The sequence below is a fragment of the Cryptomeria japonica genome, chromosome 7 (assembly GCF_030272615.1).
Source record: "Cryptomeria japonica chromosome 7, Sugi_1.0, whole genome shotgun sequence".
In the NCBI taxonomy this organism is placed as follows: Eukaryota; Viridiplantae; Streptophyta; class Pinopsida; order Cupressales; family Cupressaceae; genus Cryptomeria; species Cryptomeria japonica.
In genome coordinates this window covers 559,980,882-560,000,809 of record NC_081411.1, presented here as the reverse complement: position 1 = coordinate 560,000,809, position 19,928 = coordinate 559,980,882, and the positions used below count along the sequence as shown (strand labels likewise).

Here is a 19,928-nt window from a genome sequence, read left to right as displayed (position 1 = left end):
CTAACTCCCCAAACTGTTTTGTGGGCACCAACCCATAGGAAGCACCAACACCCCAAATCTGATTTTGTGAGCACCAACTCCCACTTCTGAATTTGTGAGCACCAACCCATTGGAAGCACCAACTCCCCAATCCAGAAATAGTGAGCACCAACCCACTTCACATAAATCTGATTTCCACCTTCACAATGTTGCTGTACCAACTGATGATTCCACAATCTCTTTCTTCAACCTGCTGATATGGTGACAATAAATCTGCCACACATCTGATAACAACCTCCTCATAAAATTATTACTTCATGATACTGCTTTGTCCCTTTTTAAATCTGCATCATATTCTCTTCATCAAATCTGAAATAATCTTCATATACAAATTCATATATCTTCTTGTGTAAATGATTGATCTTTACACACACACTTTCTTCATAAATCTGTGATACAAATCTGTTGTAAATTTCTTTACAAATCTGCAATTATTTCTTTCAACAAGTCTGATATATTATAGTCACTTACAGCTGTCTCAATTTTCCTTCACAAATCTGCTATAGACTCTTTCTTACATCTGCTATAAATTCCCCCTTTAAATCTGCTATAACTATCTTCAAATCTGTATATATATAAATTTATATATCTGCTGCCATACACTCAGAAATCTGCCTTTGACAATATTCTTTTCATTCTCCACGAGTCTGGAAGTATATGATATGCCTTCATACGCTTTCCACTCAGCACTCTTTGCTGTTCTAATCTGAGTGCTGCCTTTGGTAATCTCAAACGCTTTTCTTTCTCATTATATTCATCACGTCTACACCTTCTTTACACCACAAACAACAAACATTCCTTCTCTTCTCTGATTTATATTCTTAGCATTCTTAGCATTATCTTTCACATACTAACTACACGTCTGAGAACTCCTTTTTCTGAGTGATATTCTCAGGATTATTCACTTGCACACATTCCATATAACTCACGTTCCTTTTTATATCTCTCATAAATCTAGAAGAGACATATCTACACAAAGAAACACGTCCTTAATAAACAAACTCTAATTCCTTTTATGAAACTGCACCTCTTATACTTAACGTATTGTCTTCTTTTACACCCTTTCCAAATCATGTTCCTTCAATTATATAACCATCCGTTAGATTAAGTAATATGAACCTATTTGAATATTAGTTGACTATCGGTCATGTCTTATTACTGATACACAATTCTTTTGTTTAATATGACTATCGGTTTTAATTATTAAACCATCAATAATCCTTTTCAATGATTTTGTTTGCCATAGATTTTATTTATTATACTCACTACCCGTGATTAGCATTTTCATGACCAACGATAACTATTATGGATTAATAGTTCGGCGATCTTCAACACATATTACTTGCGTATAATTCAAAGGATCATCTGCTACATACTCTGTGAGCCACATACTAGCATTGACTACGTGGATGGTCTGAAATCAACAAAACCACAATCTATCATTTGGTATCTTTGAAATACGATCTGCCATAATCATCATTTGCAGTCTGTATATCGTATTCCTCACATCTAATATTCATATCGGATTCCTTACGTCAATGTGTATAATCTGTTCTTTATGAGCGCTGCCTTCAAAATTGACTATCAACACGTATTAACACTGAATGCGTGGACTCCATATTAACTGATTACGTAGACTGTCTGAGACTTATATATATATCAAAATTGTATGCCACGTAAATTCTATACTCCACTTCAACATAATTTCCCAAACAAGGTTTGGTATCGGGCCCCACCAATATTGTTTTATTCTTCTCTTGTTTTGTTTTGTTTTTAGGAAACAAACTCAGCTTTTTAAATGTCTTTTGTCTTTTGTGCTTTGCTCTTTTATTCCAACAGCTGTCCCCCTGTCTTTGTCTTCTAGTGCCATTTTTCATAAAGTAATATGAATTAATGACTTCAACTTCTGATCTGTCTTTTGACCAAATTCTTTGTAAATCGTATCTTCTGTATGATACTCTTTTTATTGATGTGTATATTGTATTTTTACTGGCACTATATATTGCTATGTTCTGAACCTTTGCTATGTTCTCTATATAGTCAATACTGAATATACTTCAGTATATATATAATGCTGGAACAATCAATACTGGTTCTGTATATACTACAGTCTTCTGTATGTTGTCATCTTTTTATATATTACTGTGTATACTGTGTATATATACACACTGTATATATGTATTCTGTAGCCATTTGTTAAGACAATATATATATATATATATATATATATATATATATATATATATCAGTTTGTTGTTTAGTGGTTCATTATCTTTGTAAACAGATCACTGCATTGATCACTGTATACCCTCATCTTGTATATGGAGTTCATCTTCAATACTGATCACTAATCTGATCATGGAAATGCCTTCAATTCTGATCATTAATGGTTTAATGTAGATGTCTTCTTCATATAAATCACACCTATCCAATCCATATAAATCACAGCTATCCAATTCCTTAATCATCACCTTTGACAGGACTAATTGTCTTCTTACATCTTTGACATCAATGACAACATTTCCATCACCAACCTTGTAGCACTTTAATTATGAGTGCAATAGGAGTGCTTTTTAGGCCATTCATATAAGAAGTGCAATAGGTGGGCTCTAAAGCACTTGAATGACCATGTACAACCTTCAATTGTGTACAACTGAAATAGAGGAGCATGAGGTACATCAAATGCTTGACCTCCCTAACATCAATCTATATTCAAAATAGTTTAGTACATGGAGTGAGAGGCAATGTAATGGAAAGCTAAACTGATTGCATTTTGAGGGGCAAAAGGTGAGGCCGTAAAGCCATCAATTGGGGATTCGTCGCATTCACAACATGATCCTACGGCTAAAGCTTTTGGTGAGGATGATGCATCTAAAACATTAGTGAAAAGCCTCAAAAGGGCAAGAGACTTTCAGCTTAAATTGTAGAAGAAATATAGATTATTAACATTGAAATTATAATTAGTAATTTTCTTTTATGTTGAAACTTGAAGTTGATATGTATTTAAGTCATTTTTGAGTATGATGTGTATTAAAATCTAAAAAATCTAATTTTGATATATATATTAAAGAAATCAATAGTATGTTCCATAAATCCAATACTATGCATGTTTTTGAGGAATAGTTTTACAAATTTGTGTTCTAGTGTTTAGAAAACTTGTCGAGTTATTGCCAATTTTTTCCCCAAATGTTTGTCAAGTCCAAGTTAAAAAAATCCTTAATGCATGAAAGTTGAAACAACATAAAAGAACCTATTGAGAGGACCAACATGGACGAATAAATCATCTATGTTGAGCTGCCAACAGATCGATTCTTTGATTTCCCTAGCCGTTTCTAGAGAAAAAAAATATATGTAAATTTCTGATATTGATTTTCTCTCAAAAGGATGTCTGTTCTCTCGTTCAGGATGCAAACGTTGACATGGACTTGCTCAATGACTCATAAAGAAGACATCATTATGGGCCAAAAACATATATCAATATTCTTTGATGTATTTCTCCCTATTTGCATTCTATAGTGTATTCTTTATACTTTCTTAGAAAAAGATAGAGAGAAGATTGTGTTTCATTGTACTTGTATTAATGTGTGAAAGTTAACTAGTCATTATGCCTTTGCTATGACTTTGCATGTCGGTTTTATGGCCTCTCCTACTAGTGGCTCATGATAGGGTTAAAGGATTCCCCCAAACTGCCTTGTTCAAATGTGTCATTCGACTTTAGTGATATTTTTTGTTATTATTTATACATCTTGCAAACTTTAAATTAATCAAAGCAAAGAATGCCCTTGTGGTAAAGATAGTTTTATGAGCATGCAAGCACTTTCAATTTTCCATTTGTTTGGATAATTATGCATTTATCTTTGGTATCTAGAATAACTGAATAAGTATTCATAGCATGTTGGGTGGCCCTCTCAAGAAGCTCACTTTGCTTAATATTCTTCAGAGATTGTCTCCCAAAAAATTGAAACAATAAAAGAATTAAATCCTATCATTGATAAACAGTTTAGTAACGTCGATGATGATGATGATCTTTATAAAGACCCATATGATGGTGATTGTGCTGATTTTATTATTTAAATATTGACCAACAAATAACCATCATGACATTCAAGTTTGACAAATTGACATCATAGTTTGAGCATGAGTGCTTTTGAATTTAACTGTTTAAATATTTTTGACATTTGTAGTATATTTTTAATTTTAAAGGTGGTATTGTTTATTTTATGCATTCCATGTGATATTTTGAACTTAACTCCTATTTCCAGGCTGCAAATAATTGTAAATTTATGATTTTTATGTTTATTGTACATACATAGTCAACACAAACCCAATTCCTCCCTTTCTTTTGCAGTATCAGCATACCTAACCCTTATTTCTAAATCTGAATCAGTAACTTAGCTCATTATTTGTATCTCCATTCCCATTATATAAACAGCTTACTATGGTTATTGGATAAAAGCCTAGCCTACTGAGTTCATCGGACATTAAGCTAGCAGAAAATTTTCTACAAAAAATAATGAGAATGGAGATACAAATAATGAGCTAAGTCGCTGATTCAGATTTAGAAATAGGGGTTAGGTATGCTGATACTGCAAAGAAAGGGAGGGGTTGGGTTTGTTTTGACTATGCGTGTACAAAAAACATATAAAAATCATAAATGTACAAATATTTGCAGCCTAGACATAGGAATTAAGCTCAAAATACCAATGGAATGCATTTAATAAACAATACTACCATTAAAATTAAATTTCTACTACTTCAAATGTCAAAAAATAAAAGCTTAAACAGTTTCAAAAGCCCTCATACTCAAACTGACGTCAATTTATCAAACTTGAATGTCATGATGGTTATTAGTTGTTCAATATTTAAATAATAAAATCAGCATAATCACCATCATATTGGTCTTTATAAAGATCATCATCATCGACATTACATGATGCATGTCAATCAAAAGAACAAGGAATGCCACTAGCATTCGCAATTTCACACTAAGGGTACGATGGTTGTTTGACTACTGAAAAATGAAGATTGTTGGGCAATGAAAGCATCCAAGTCAGCTAGCTATAGTTCTACATCTCACAACTTTGTTGCCCCTTCCTTGTAGTCGTTTTGTTTGTGCAAAAGAAGATACATGTTGAAATGTAGGTGAAATAACTCTGCTTTATCTACATCAATCAGTTGCACTTTACTGATTGGATGAAAAAGTACGCACTCACAAAATGTTCAAATGAAGATAAAATAGCTACCTATTAAGGAAAAATTGAAGAGTTAAAATTATAAATGATACTTCAAACCTGAAAAAAAATATTGGTTGCAGACATTGATACATAGTTCAGATTCTATGGCTTTGGGCATTGATGAGTGTCATTTGACTAATACTTCTACCTTCTAGGTTCACCCTCCTTTTGTAATGGAAAATTGTTAATGATCCATGTATTGCAACATTGTTGTTAGTCGTTCCCAATGTTTATTGCCCTTATTTGGGGCTAGTTTCAATATTGCACCTTGGGATTGTTACTTTGTGGTTTCTAGAACTTTGTTCCATTTCCCTAGTGACTTCACATCATTCTTTCTCACATTATAGGAAAAGAAATTCAAATTTAGAGAGTTTCAAATAAAAGAACAAAAAAATTACTTGTGATAAACCTTTGATTGCAAGAGGTGGTAGGTGTTGGAATGTTTGGCGATGGAGGTACTACCAAATGGGACCATCATTCTTATAACTATAGCAAAGAGAAAAATTACTTTCACCATTTTAGTACACAAATTCAGCAAACTCGTGTAGATACATCCTTAAAATTAGGATCTCAGAAGAGTAGCAAACACTAGCTTGTACCCTTCACTGATTTTCACATCTCATTTAGTGCAACCCTCCTCTACAAAGAAAGGATTATATTTTAGAGTCAAGACAAAGGTAAGAAGATACAACAAGGTGTTCATTTCATTTCACCACTCAACCAAAATTATCTACACCTATTTGAAGAAATTTTCTTCACTATCGTTCTCGTTCTCATTTATGATTTTCATATTCTCAATTGTTAAGCAATGCCATCATATACATCTCCCAAGCATGGCTTCTCTATGTCAAAATAACAGTGACTCGTTGAAATTAAGAAGATATTCCACATGATCCCACCAAGTGTCATCTAGGATCAATTGCTTAGTATTTGTTGCCCTATCAATGTTGGATTGCCTCTATACTGACCAAAGTTGGCTGATGACCATTCTAGAAAGTATCTTCCGCATCTTCACAAGTCATCTCAAGATTATTGTGTTGGAGATGATCCAAGTCTCAGAAACCTATTTAAAATTAAAATTGAAAAATTAAAAGGAAAATCACATAATTAATTTTAAAAATACAAATAAATAAAGTAAAACATAAAAGTATTGATTCACTTACCTTCAACATCTCCAAATTGGAAAATGCTTTGCATATAGCCTACGATGTGTGATGGTGATAAACGTTTGGATCTCTTTGGTCTTGACATAAACTTGTTTGATCCAATCAATTTCATCACCATTCTTTTGTAGCATTAGGTTGAGCAAGTAGATAGCATAAGGTACACGTGAATAGTGTCTCAACCAACAAACTAGTCATTACGCAATTTTGTTTGTTGTTCATTATGTTGGAAATGTTGTCATTGATGTCATAGATTATTGATTGTTAATGTATTGATCTGAAAGGTTGAAGATGTCTTTGATTGTTGGAATTGTTGTCACTTATGAAGTTAATCAAGCCTAGTTAAAGGATTGAATTGGTGGATATATGGTCATTATTGTCAAAGAATGTTCTTGGCAAAAGTTGAGAAAAAGTTAAATTGGAAGAGTGAATCAGCCTTCGGCCCTCAGGAGTTCTATGTACTATGTTCTGATTGCATGAGGGATAAGGGAGGTTCGACCCCCCACCCCTGAGATGATACTGCTCTCTTCCGAGTTCGGACTTAGGCACTTGACTCTTGCAAATTTCAGTATTTGGTATGGGGTATGGTATATGATCGACTCTCAACCCCTAATGCATGTTTTTTCCTTGCAAATTTTACTAAGGCAATGATGCCTAGGTAATCAAACATTCTACTTACCAATTTCCTATCCCTGTGAAATGAGGTATGGCAAATCCTCGACCCTTGACCATCAATTTGATCTTTGACCATCGCTGCTCAAACTTCTAGGTTGATGTTTTTTGTTAAATTCTTTTTGGAATGTGGGAAGACGGAGAGTTGAGCCCCGACCATCGATGAAACAGAAAACCTGTGCAAATTCGCTAAGTCACTTCTCTCCATTGGTCATCAGTGATCAGCTTTGAGGCTTACCTTGTTTGTCACTTGTTGGTCTGCAGTATGAGCAACCCCTGACTGGCTGACCTGTATGTATCTAGTTCGAATGTTTTTAGGCAAAATAAGGATAACATATTTGGGCAGCGAGATATATATATATGTGTGTGTGTGTGTGTGTGTGTGTAAAGTGAAGCAAGGTTTGAGAGAAATGTTGTTATTTACTGTATGTAGCGTAATGCTTTATTATTCAAACACAAAGCAGAGCAAATTGAATGTAGAGCAGAGCAGAGGTGAATAGGGATGTGTATATGATGTGAACAAGATAGCGAAGTGGAAATCAACGCTGTATCATGCTAGTCAGAATAGAGAAGACTTAAACAAAACATATCTATTTCTGATGCAAGTAGATGTTTGTGAAGAAGATTGAAGTGCAGAATATGAAGTAAAAGTCATTCTAATGAACAGATCGTTGGAGCAGAACTAAATGTTCATCATCCACCAAAGAAGTAATTTTCAGCAAGCAGAAGAGTTTGGTGCCTCCTAAACAAAGAGATTGGTGTCTCTTGCTGAATTGGTGCTCACTTGTGGGGATTGGTGTCTCTAGTAGGTTGGTTCCTGTAAAATTTGTAAGCAAGGATTGGTGTCTCCATCAAGTTGGTTTGTACAAATGTCATCAGATCCTTTTATCATTTTATAAGGCTGGATTTGGGCAGTAGATCCAAGCAGTCCTCAGTGGTTTTCTCCCAAATGAGTTTTCAGGTAAATCTATGTTCTCTCTTGTGTGTGCTTCTTGTTATTGTAATTATTACTGTTATGGTTGTTTAGTTTTGAATTGTGAGAAATTTACCTTTTACTGATTCACCTCCCCACCCCTCTCAATATAAGTGTGTGCTCATCACATTATGATTTGGACAACATTACTAGGCCCCCTTTCTTCAATGGATTGTATGAATATTTTAGCAATAAATCATGAATCCTTCACCTACCCCTCACAAACCACAACTTTCAAAAACATTGCCTCTTTAGGAGGCACTGCAATCACATTATCAAACACCAATTTTTGGCATCCTTCCATCAACCAAAACTGGACACCCCTATCTCTTTCCGGAAATCTTTGTTGGGCTGCAATAATTCGTCTACATTTTTAACCTCATTTAGCAATATGGTGTTGCACACTTTAAAACCTTAAAGCCCTCATACCCTTTTAGAGCCTCATTATTTTTATTCACAATTCGTTGTCAATATGATGACTAGACAACATTAAACGAAAAATCATCTGCATAGACACATCTTGCCACGTGTTGATTGACAATATCTCAAAATTCATTTTGGAATGCCTTTTTCATGGCCCCTTCATTCCATTATTTGTAGCAAGTTCTTCTCCATATGTGGCCAAAAATGAGTGACACTCTATCACAACTTGAGACACAAAGAGATGGGCAAGTTAGGATCCTCTCTTTTACAATGATAACATATTCTAAGGGCAATTGCTTTGTCTTTTTGCTCCTACTCTCTAAAATATTCCAAACACACCAGATATCAACACAAACACATCCTTGTTGCCTTGGCAGAATTTGATGCCCATGCCATGAATATCACACAGATGAACTTTCACCCAGCTATGTGAGCTTATAAATTTTGAAACCACATCAACTGTGAACCCAAATGTATCCCACACAAACCTATGGTAATTAGTTTGGAAAACAGCACATTCCAAACAAATAAAAACAGTGATCCATGGCCGTTGGGGACGGGGGGACAAAGGGCCTAAGTTTGGGGATGGCAAGGGGATGATGGCAGGGGGGTCAGGGGGGTGGCGGGGTGTTGGTGCTGATATAGTTATACATGTACTTATAGGATTACATTTCAAATGAAACTATAGGAAATTAGTAAAATTATAAAATAACAAAATTTGAAATACTAAATCTAAATACGAAGATTTCTAAGTTTTTTCTCCTCTTCAGCTAGCTGGTAAAAAAAACAGAACTAGAAATGTGAATGAAATTAGTAGTTTTAGTGGTTTTGTATTGCATTGGGGGAAGGGGTGGGGCCCACGTCAAATTAGGGTTACCCCCCAACCCCCAAAAATCACTCAAAATTAAAAAAAAAAAAAAATCAATTGCTTTTTGACATGTTTGAACGGTAGACTCCTGCAAGTCTCCCCACCCCTCAAGAGACGCATGGGAGTCTCCCAAGGAGTCTTGGAGACATCTGGGAATCTCCCAAGGTGTTTCCCAAGAATTCTTGGAGACGCCAAGACGTCTCCCAAGGAGACTTGGAGATGTCTCGACATCTCCAAGAATCCTTGGAGACGTTTCCCTGTCTTCTGCAGAGCACCAGTGGTGGTGGCAGGAGACGCCACGTCCCCGTCTCCCTGTCCCAGAAACATCCCCATCTCGGAAACGCTGGTCTAGGTGGAGGGGAGCGTGTTTCCGTGGAACACTGAGTGAAAACAAAAGAAAAAAATATCCTAACTCCTTAAGATGTAAGAGAATGAAAAACAAAATTAGAAAAGAAAACAAGAGAGTTAGTTTGTAGAAGGAAAAACTTAAAAAGTTACCTCCAATCCAAGAATCTTCCTCCACAATCTCCTTTATAGAGGATGGAATTTTCCACACTCATAGGAATAGCAACCGTATTGCTTTGGAACCTTCAATGGTCAATTTTCAGCTCTATTTGTGCAATGAAAAAGCAAGAATGAAAGTTCAGCAAGTGTATTTAGTTTGTATTTTATATTCAAATGGAGGTGAAATAAGTTTGGTTTTGTGTTTCAAGGTATTTAAAGATCAATTTTAGGGTTAGGGTTCATTATTTTAGGTTGAATAGTCAACCTAGGAGGTCAATAAAGAAAAATAAATTAGAAAAATGTGTCAAGTTTGCCACAGGTACTGCAAAACACATTTCGGTTTTCCCAAGTCTGCTGTAAAGTAAGCCCGGATAAATCTAGGTCTGTTGCAAGCCCCTAGCTGAACACATAGGGTGCCCAGACTAGGGCCTGGCCCAGTTGCCTGCTCGACCCAAATCCAGGCTCCAAGGGGGCTGAACTGGTAACAAAGATGATGGCAGATAAAATTTGGCATCCAAAGGCTATTCTTTGCAGAAGATGATCAGTCCCTACCTTTGGAAACTATGCCTCTTTTGCAGACAGAGTAGAATATTTTTCAATTTAATTTTCTGAGGTCAAAGGTAATCAGATGTTCGGTAAAGACTCCTTTGCATACATTAAAAAACCACTATTTAACAAAATTCCTTCAAACTAAGCTTTTTTACATTATCAAAAAAACAGCCATTGTGTCCAAGCCCTAACCCATTTGATATATTTTCTGTTTGAGCAATAGTATAAGAAACTTTGAGCTCAGGAACTCAATCTGCATGGCTATTTCATATTAATATTTAGTTTGATGTAACTATAGTACCTTTTTCAGTAGTATTTTGACCCGCATATATGCCTCTTTCAAAAGTCTCATCACCTGCACAAATGTAGTAAAAGTTAAGAACATTTGCAAAAAGAGCAAAATTGAAGTAGTGGAGCAACCTAAAAATCTGAAGAGTAATAATTAAACTAAAAAATCTGTACCTCCGCATCAATCTTAGATTGCATATCTCCACTAGCATTTTCCTTTACGTAAATTGGACCTATCAAATCACTCATTCCACATGATGATACCTACAATACAGATAGGTATCCAATTCAAATCATACAGATTATATAGAATATCTATAATGGAACATTAGTATAGAAGAATGCCTGACAAGCACAAAATTATTATGGTGAGCATTTGTCTAAAGATCAAGTTTCTCTAAGTTTATATATTTTCTTATGGTAGTTTTTCCCAAATTTGTTGCAAGTAAATGTCACTATTATACAGTAGACCTTACCGATGCACACATGAAATTCAACTTAAATATTCAATTAAATCTGCACCCCATCTGGTTAGAACATTTGAAAAAGGAAATACCAAAATTCAAAGGGTTCCAACCAATTCTGAAATCAAATGAATACATTTGTTGCATATATTCGTACAGTCAATATACTACAACCCATTCTCAAGGATTGGAATCTTAACTTTATATTAGCCCATGAAAATGTGTCTTGTTAGCCTCTATCTAACCATGATAATTAACCACATTTATTTCGCCTAATAGAAACATTACGCTCTGTTTGTTAATTTTTATACTTTCAGATTAATGTAAAACTCAGAAATCAGAATTTAGTTTCTAATTAGTTGTTTGTTGTAGAATTTAGAGATTTCTAGATTTAGGCATAACATAGAAATGAACAAATAAGAACAAAACACAATTACCCTGGGAAAACCTCCTAGGAGGAAAAACCCAGCCAGAAAAGATCCTCAGATCTGATTATGGATTAGATTCAGTATTCTGATTACAATACTTATCTCAAGTACTTGTAGAGGTCTGAGATGTTCACTCTTAGGGCTGATGAAATCTTCAACAAGTCTGCACTTTCACAAGCATTAGATCTGCCCCCTTTAGCGCACCAATCAGCAATCAGGTTCATACACTGGATCTGCACTTTTAGTGCATCTTAAATCTGCACTTATGCTTGAAACTGATCAGTAACCCTAGCGCCTTAATTCTGGAACAGTTTGCACTCCTTTATGACAGCAGGTACCTGATATTGGCTCCTTCAATGGCAGGTGTGATTCGCATAAGTTCCTTCTTCAGCCTTCGCATTAGGCAGATGTATGTTTCGCATCATTAGGCAGATGTATATTTCGCATCATTAGGCAGATGCATATTTCGCATGAAAGGATATATTGATTGTGTATTCAATGAGGTGAAGATGTCTTTATTTATATGTGATGCAAGATCCATTTATGTCGGCCTATAATAAATTAATAACCTTTAATTTATTTATATCTCTTTTACCGAAATGTTTTATTAGATAGGGTCGGCCCTATTCATGGGAGCACGTTATCTTGAATGTAGCGTGGGATTTTAGGAAGTGCCGTGAGAGAGGGCCCAGCCCTATACGTTGAAGGAGGGGTCAGCCCTTTGGGCGGGTTCCAATGTTGCCCAAGGCAATTGGAATCCGCCATTCCTACCTAATTACAATCAACACTGTTTACAACTAAAAATTTTAAGGTTGGTCGCCTTAATTTCTCAATATAAAACTGCAACACCACAAGATAGAAAACAGTGGCCATTATGAAAAAATTCAATCCAGCTGCAACAAAACAACAATTAATTAACAGTTCATTTTTTATATAACAAGAGGGGTGAATTTAAATTAAGAATTTGTTGTAATAGTTTTTGTTAGATGTTGGAGGCCAGAACTAAATGTGCACATTAGAATATTGAGAGACGGAGACCAGACCTGCCAGACTATAACCAGCTTTCTCTTTTTCATGACAAGTGGAGACCCTACTATTCTTAATTCGTAGGTGCAAGTTATTCAACTCTTTTTCTTATCCCACCCTGCAATGTCCCCTTCAAACAACACCCAAGCCTACAAGCTTTTATCTCTTCTTCTTTTTCCTTTTCATGGACACAGACAATGTCATAGGCGCAAGCTCTAGTTCCTCCATTTTGATTAGACCAACCAACCCCAGCCCTTTAAAACCACACCCAAGATCAGCACCACCTCCAAGGACACTTATTCTCTTTTAATATAGAGACTGACCCAACAATCCCTTTGGACCACACTCCGGTAGTTTCTTCTTACCAGTTTTATTGAGGAGAGACCGCCTTTGGGTTCGATTGGCTTTCTCCTTAGACTCACTAGAGAAAGAAGTACATGACTACTTACTAGTGTTATTGGGCATTTACTAGTGTTATTGAACCACATCCTTGTTTAGGATACTCAAAAACAGTTATCCTTATCTATGGAGCCAAGCCCTTAGCTCATGTATTGATGTGCCTTGCAGTCCCAATGATTGCTTTCGGTCCCTTTAGGACAATACATAAATTCCTATTTCTTTATGGTGTTTGATCTCATTGACTAAGATTTGAATATTAATCATGACGAGAAAACTAAAAACTAGCAGAGATTCACATCTTAAATTGGATCAAACATATACCAAGAGGCATCCCAAATACTCAAAGTGATAATCCCATAACCATGTACATTTAAGAATATAGAGAGTGGCATCTCAAGTTATGCATTCCCTAGTTGTAATTGTTCATGCTTTGAAGCAACTATTATATTAAATTATCTTCATTTAAAACTTTGCAATACAGGAAAACTAGTATCAGGTCTCAATTATATTCATTTTCAAAAATTAGAACTTCTGCTATCACTTGAATTGCACAGATCCAGAAGTGAAGTGTCATATTATGTTCCATCGATTGAACTCTTATGAGTACAAAAAATTGAAGTTCTATACCTGTGCTGCATATTGAACTCCATCTATTGAAGAATTCTGAGTACTCAATTCATACTAGTGGGTCTTATATTATTTAGGGATAAACCTTTCTTGTACATATTTGCATTGCATAGATCGAACAGATAAATGAAATTTTTGGTTCCATCCGTTAGAATGTTATGAGTAGAGCAACATAATTTTAGCTCTCAACTGCAGATTAAATCCAATCAATTAATATTTAGTCTCAAATTTAGATGCTTATATGGATGTAACACTCATCACATATTGTATTGGATTCCATGAATACATGAAATTATTCTGTCTCAGTTGTATATTAAATTGATGTTACATTGCAGACGGTATTGCTAGGATTAGTATGTGATGCTTTATGTTAGTGTCTTAACAAGTAAGAAACATGAATTCTAATATAATAGAGAACAGGAACATTAAACAGCACGGTAACCTAGACATGATGAAACTCTAATCAATTGATGTAAAACTGAGGAACTGGAACACAATACATACATGTTCTGTAGTACTTACAGTAAAATTCATGAAAAATAATTTAAAAATCATGCTGTAAACTTTTGGATTTGAAATATACAAATTAGAAGTTAAGAAAGTTTTCAATTTTGAAAGAGAGTTCCATGTTGTGCCAACTGAGTTACCAAGAAACCGTAACATATTTGAATTTTCTTACAATAAGATGACTAGATCATTTCTATCCAATAAGAAAATCACAATTGGTAATGAGGATGTACACAAATTGCAATTTTTATACAATTTAATATGTTCTTCTGACCAGTTTGATCTAAACTTTAAAGGACACTGAAAGTCATTGTCATCCTCATAAATACAATTTTTTTTCCTGTAACTTTTTTGATTGATATACTTTATTTTCATTTTTTATTTTACAAAATCTTATGGGCCTTCTCTTAAGAACGAAGTTGCTGGTTTGAGTTTAGGTTCAGGTTGTCGTACAAGGTTTCAATACACAAATACAGTAAAAAAATGAAATTAGGTTCATTCATACAAAAAATATATAAAAATCATACACAAACATACACACACTTTGCCTTCATTCAATCCGAATTCCCATTTATTGTCAAAATACCTATATTTTCCCTAACAAATAAATGAAAGCATATCCATATTTTTCTTTTAATAATTTTATATTTAAATGTCGTTCCTTAATAAAAAAAATTAAAAAATATATGTCCTTATGGTTTAAACATATATAATACTTGTATAGAAGCATGAGCATCTATATTCAATTTAATCTTCATTCCATAATAAGTAAATGATAATTTATGGTTCAATAGGATAATTCAAAGATTTAAAGAAAAGTAAACACAGCAAGAACATGACACCAAACTAACAAGAGCAATAAACAGCGAGTCACATCAGCATCCTTCTGTCGAAATGAAACATGAAATATTTCAAATATGCCTTCTTTTTAAAATGTGGCTAAGAGTAAAAAGATACTTCATCTTGAGGTCAATTTTTGGAAGTGCCATCAAAGCAAAATAAAAAAGGCCAATTATGGCTAGATCATCGTCCTCTATTACATAAATCGCATAAGGATGATTTGCCATGCAAGAGGTACAATGCACAGTAGGATGAGAGATTGAACTAAAAATTAATAGAAAATCAAAGAAGAAATTAAAATGTCATTTTCTTGAGTTCACTCTAATTATCAACAAATTTACCTTGGCTCATCTTGGGTTTGTTGGGGTCCATCCATTTGGGACAAAACCAGTCTTCTACACATCTCTTGGTGGAATTCACTGGCATACTGAATCAAAATCTAGGTCAGATCCAAATCAGACCCAGATCTGGCCAATCCAAGGGACAAATCAGTAACACAGCTCACAAATGCATTGGCAGCCTGAGTGTTTTAAGATTTATGTTTACTAGTAATTTTATAACAATAAGATTACTAATTCATTTTAATCTAAGTTGCCGGTTTGGGTTCGAGAACCCAGTTCGCTGGTTTGACAAAATTTTGAAAAGGGGTTTGCGTTCGTTTTGTATATATATGTATGGTACATATATATACATATACATATATATATATGTACATACATATATGTATAACATATATATATATATATGTACATGCATATATGTATATATACATATATATACTTATACATACATATATGTATATATATATGTCCATACATATATGTAGATATATATATATATATATATATATATATATATGTATATACATATACATATATATATGTATATATACATAAAATGTATATATATGTACATATATAAATAAATATGTATAGAAGTATATATATGTACACACACACACACACACACATATATACATATGTATGTATGTATATGTGTGTGTGTGTGTGTGTATATATATATATATATATCTGTGTGTGTATGTACACACACACACACACATATATATGCGCATATATATACATATATATATATTCATACATGCATACATACATACATACATATATATATATATATGAATATGTATACAGATGCATATACATATTCATACATACATACATATACATACATACATACATATATATATATGAATATGTATATGCATATGTATATGTATATATGTGTGTGTGTGTGTGTGTGTGCGTGCTTATTTATATATATTTATTTATGTATACATAAATATAAATTCACCTTATATAAAATATTAAATATAAAATATTAGAATACAAATATATTAAAAAACTAACATAAAAATACTATAAATACTAAAATATATTAATTTTAAATCTAACATACCTAAATTTAATATTTTGAAAAATTAAAACTTTAGTCTTCTAAAATTATATACACTCCGCCCTACTTTGCTCTCCACCCAACTCTGCTTCAGCATCTGCTCTCCACCCAACTCTACTTCAGCATCCTCGACAACAGATTCATGGCAAAATCTCCCGAAAAAATCTCCTGGCAAAATATTTTGGCAAAAATTTTCCGTCACAAAAAATTTGTTGGACCCATATGCGAACTTGACCAGTACCCCGGACCCAAAGCGAACTAGACCCAAATCGGGTCGGGCAGTCGACAAACCCAATAACTTAGATTTTAATATAATAAGACAATCACATTTCAAAATGAGGATGTAGGCAAATTGCAATGTCTATACACTTTGTGTCCTAGAGACCAACTTGATCTAGAGAAAATTAAAAGTCATCATCAATGTAAATATAAAAATTTAGAACCATTAATTTTTAATTGATCAAATTTCATGTCATTTTCTAAACCATAGATGACACACTTGCCAAAAACTCGGCGGGTGACAAAAACTCGCCTTAGATGACACACTTGCCAAAAACTCGGCGGGTGACAAAAACTCGCCGAGTTTTTGGACCTGGCGAGTAGTAATGACTTCTACTCGCCAGGAAAACTCGCTAAGTTTTTGGCAAAAACTCGCCCGCGTTAGCATAACAGCCGAAAACGGCAAAAAATACAGTCATTTTTTGTTTTTCGGTATGATTTTGGGCTGAGAAGGGGGAAACTCACTTGGAAGGGTTGCAAGGTGATTTGGAGTGATTATTGGGTGATTCCAAGTGGATTTGAAGGGGATTTGAAGGGAAAATCCGATTCCCAGGTAAGTTTTTTTTTTTTTTTTCTATTTTTTTTTGAACAATTTGTTTATTTTTTGTTGCATTTAGATTGATTACAAATGATTCCTAGGCAGTCTAAATCATTTCTAAGTTATTTACACAAGATTTAACACAAGTTTTGTTGAATTTTCACAATTTTTTTGAAGAATCTAGTTTTCAAAAAAAAATTCAAACCCTATTTTTTTTTTTTTAAAACTTCGAATGATGTCTAAATTTATTTAAACTAATGTAGATAGTTTGCTTAGTGCTAAATTGTTAACTAAAATGTCAATTTTTTTATTCACTTTGTATGTGTAGGTTAAGTAAGCATTAATCATGGCAAGGGAGCAATCGCCACTAGATCCATGCCCATCTAGATATATAGGCACCCATCCTAGAGGTGCTAGAGATGGGGCATGGAGGTATGCCTATGAGGGACCCGATCCTGGGTCAATTATATGCATAAAGTGTGAGAGAATACTTCATGGAGGCATCAACCGCCTCAAATAGCAACTTGCAGGAATAGATAGGCATGATGCTAGAGCATGCCCTGGTACCAGTGAAGAAATAAAAAGACAAATGAATGCCCTACTTGCAACTGGGGAAGAAAAGAAATTGCAAACGGAGAGGGCAAAGTTAGCCATGAGATCAGCCATAGCTGAATCTCAAGGTGTTTCTATTGACCTTGAAGAGGAAGAAGAAGCATTTGAGGGCATAGTGGGCTCTCGGCGTGGCCCACGTATCCGCAAACCCACCATCACCTCGCCCATTGCTTCTGCTTCCTCTAGTAGAGTACCTGGCATTGTTCCACTTCCATCACAATGAGCAGGTTCGATAGGTGATTATTTTGTGCCCAGGAACACACCTAGAGCACAACCATCATTAGAGGCCACTGGATGGAATAAGGAGGTACATGAGAAAACTGACATTGCAATTGCTGATTTTGGTACTTCAACAACATTGCATTCAATGTGGTGGAGAATGCTTATTGGCTGAATTTGGTGACTGCTATGACAGTTTCAGGAAAAGGGTACAAGGCCCCTTCTCGCAGGGATTTGAGTGGGAGGTTAGTAAATTACTACATAGTCCAATTGATTTCATTTTTAATTATTTTTTAGATTTCTTGTTTATTAAATCAAAATTGTGTACTAAGACCTAATTTCACTTTGCACTTACAGGTTGCTCACAAATGCAGTTGCTAGGGCAAGAGAAGTGATGGAGGATCAAAAAATTGAATGGGCAAATTATGGCTGCACCATTCTTTTTGATGGGTGGACAGATGGCAAGAACCGCACCATCATCAATTTTTTGGTCGCTTGCAAGGACAATGTAGTGTTCTTGAAATCTGTTGATGCCTCCAGCAAGGTGAAAAATGCAAAAACATTGGCTGGAATGTTGGAGCATGTCATCATGGATGTGGGGGTAGAGAATGTGGTGCAAATCATCACAGATAATGCAGCAGCATATGTGTCAGCAGGTAGAATCTTTTTGAATTATCACCTTTACGTATTAGCAATATTTTCATTTGTTGTGGGCTTTGTTTAACTTGGTTGCATATTTCTTAAGAATAAATTCTTCTTTTGCAAGAAGAATCCTCCAAGAGAGGCACCCCACTCTTTTTTGGACACCTTGTGCAACACATGTCTTTGACCTTCTTTTGGAGGACATAGGAAAACTTGAGTGGGTGAATCCAGATGTGGAAGATGCAAGGAGGATCACCAAACATATTTACAATCACCCTTGGGTCCTAAATTTGATGAGACAACACACTCAAGTGAAAGATTTGGTGAGAGCTAGTGTCACAAGGTTTGCAACAATTTTCTTGACATTGTAAAGCATTCTTGTTGCATTGACTTCTTTGAAACAAATGTTTGTGAGTGGAGAATGGCTTAAGTCACCTTATTCAAAGAAGCCTGAAGGAGAGCCTGTCGCATGCATAGTCTTCGACAGCCAATTTGCACAAAGGGCTGCAGAGATTGTGAAGGTTGTTACTAACTTACTTCAGAACTTTAATTTTTAAATTTTAGTTATTCTTGATTCAAGTCTCTCATTACTAATTTGTAACTTCATTATTTAAATTTTGATCTTTTTGTAATTTGTATTTTTCAATTGTAGGTGTCAAAGCCCTTGGTTCGAGTTCTTCGCTTGGTGGATGGGGATAAAACCCCAATGGGATATTCTTTATGAGGCCATGGATAGGGCCAAGGAGTCTATCAAAAATTACTACAAGGGAGATAGGCTCAAATTTGATCCCATTTGGGAAATTGTTGATAGGAGGTGGAACAATCAGCTCCACCAACCCATTCATGCAGCAGGGTACTTCCTCAACCCTCGTTTTAGGTTCAGGGGTTCTTACTCAGATTCGAATGGAGAAGTCATGGAGGGCCTTAGTACATGCATTGAGAGGATGGTACCTGATGTTGAGGAGAGAGACCTCATTGTGAGTGAGCTCCAAAATTATGAGGGAGGGAGGGATAAGCTATTCTCTTCAGAGCTGGCTAGGAGAGGAAGAACTACTCAAACCCCAGGTATAACATTTGCCATTTGGATTTTGCAATCTAAAGACTAAAATGATTGATAAATTATGTTTTCTCTTTTCTCTTTGCTTTCTAACTTTTCCATTTTATTTATTTTGCAAATGCTTGGTGGCAAAATTGGGGTGGAAACACCCCACATCTCAAAAA

The 19,928-nt window shown here is 34.8% G+C and overlaps 1 protein-coding gene across 2 annotated transcripts in view; it reads right to left on the bottom strand.

The window, feature by feature from the left end:
• LOC131031152 (ATP-dependent zinc metalloprotease FTSH 11, chloroplastic/mitochondrial) overlaps positions 1-19,928 on the bottom strand; it is a 150,034-nt gene that overhangs the window by 16,396 nt on the left and 113,710 nt on the right. For both annotated transcript variants that reach the window (XM_057962195.2, XM_057962194.2), the window contains exons 15-16: positions 10,888-10,977; positions 10,727-10,780 (exon numbers count right to left, since the gene is read on the bottom strand). In XM_057962195.2, coding sequence (XP_057818178.2) covers positions 10,727-10,780; positions 10,888-10,977 — 144 coding nt within the window. The remainder of the gene's footprint in view (positions 1-10,726; positions 10,781-10,887; positions 10,978-19,928) is intronic.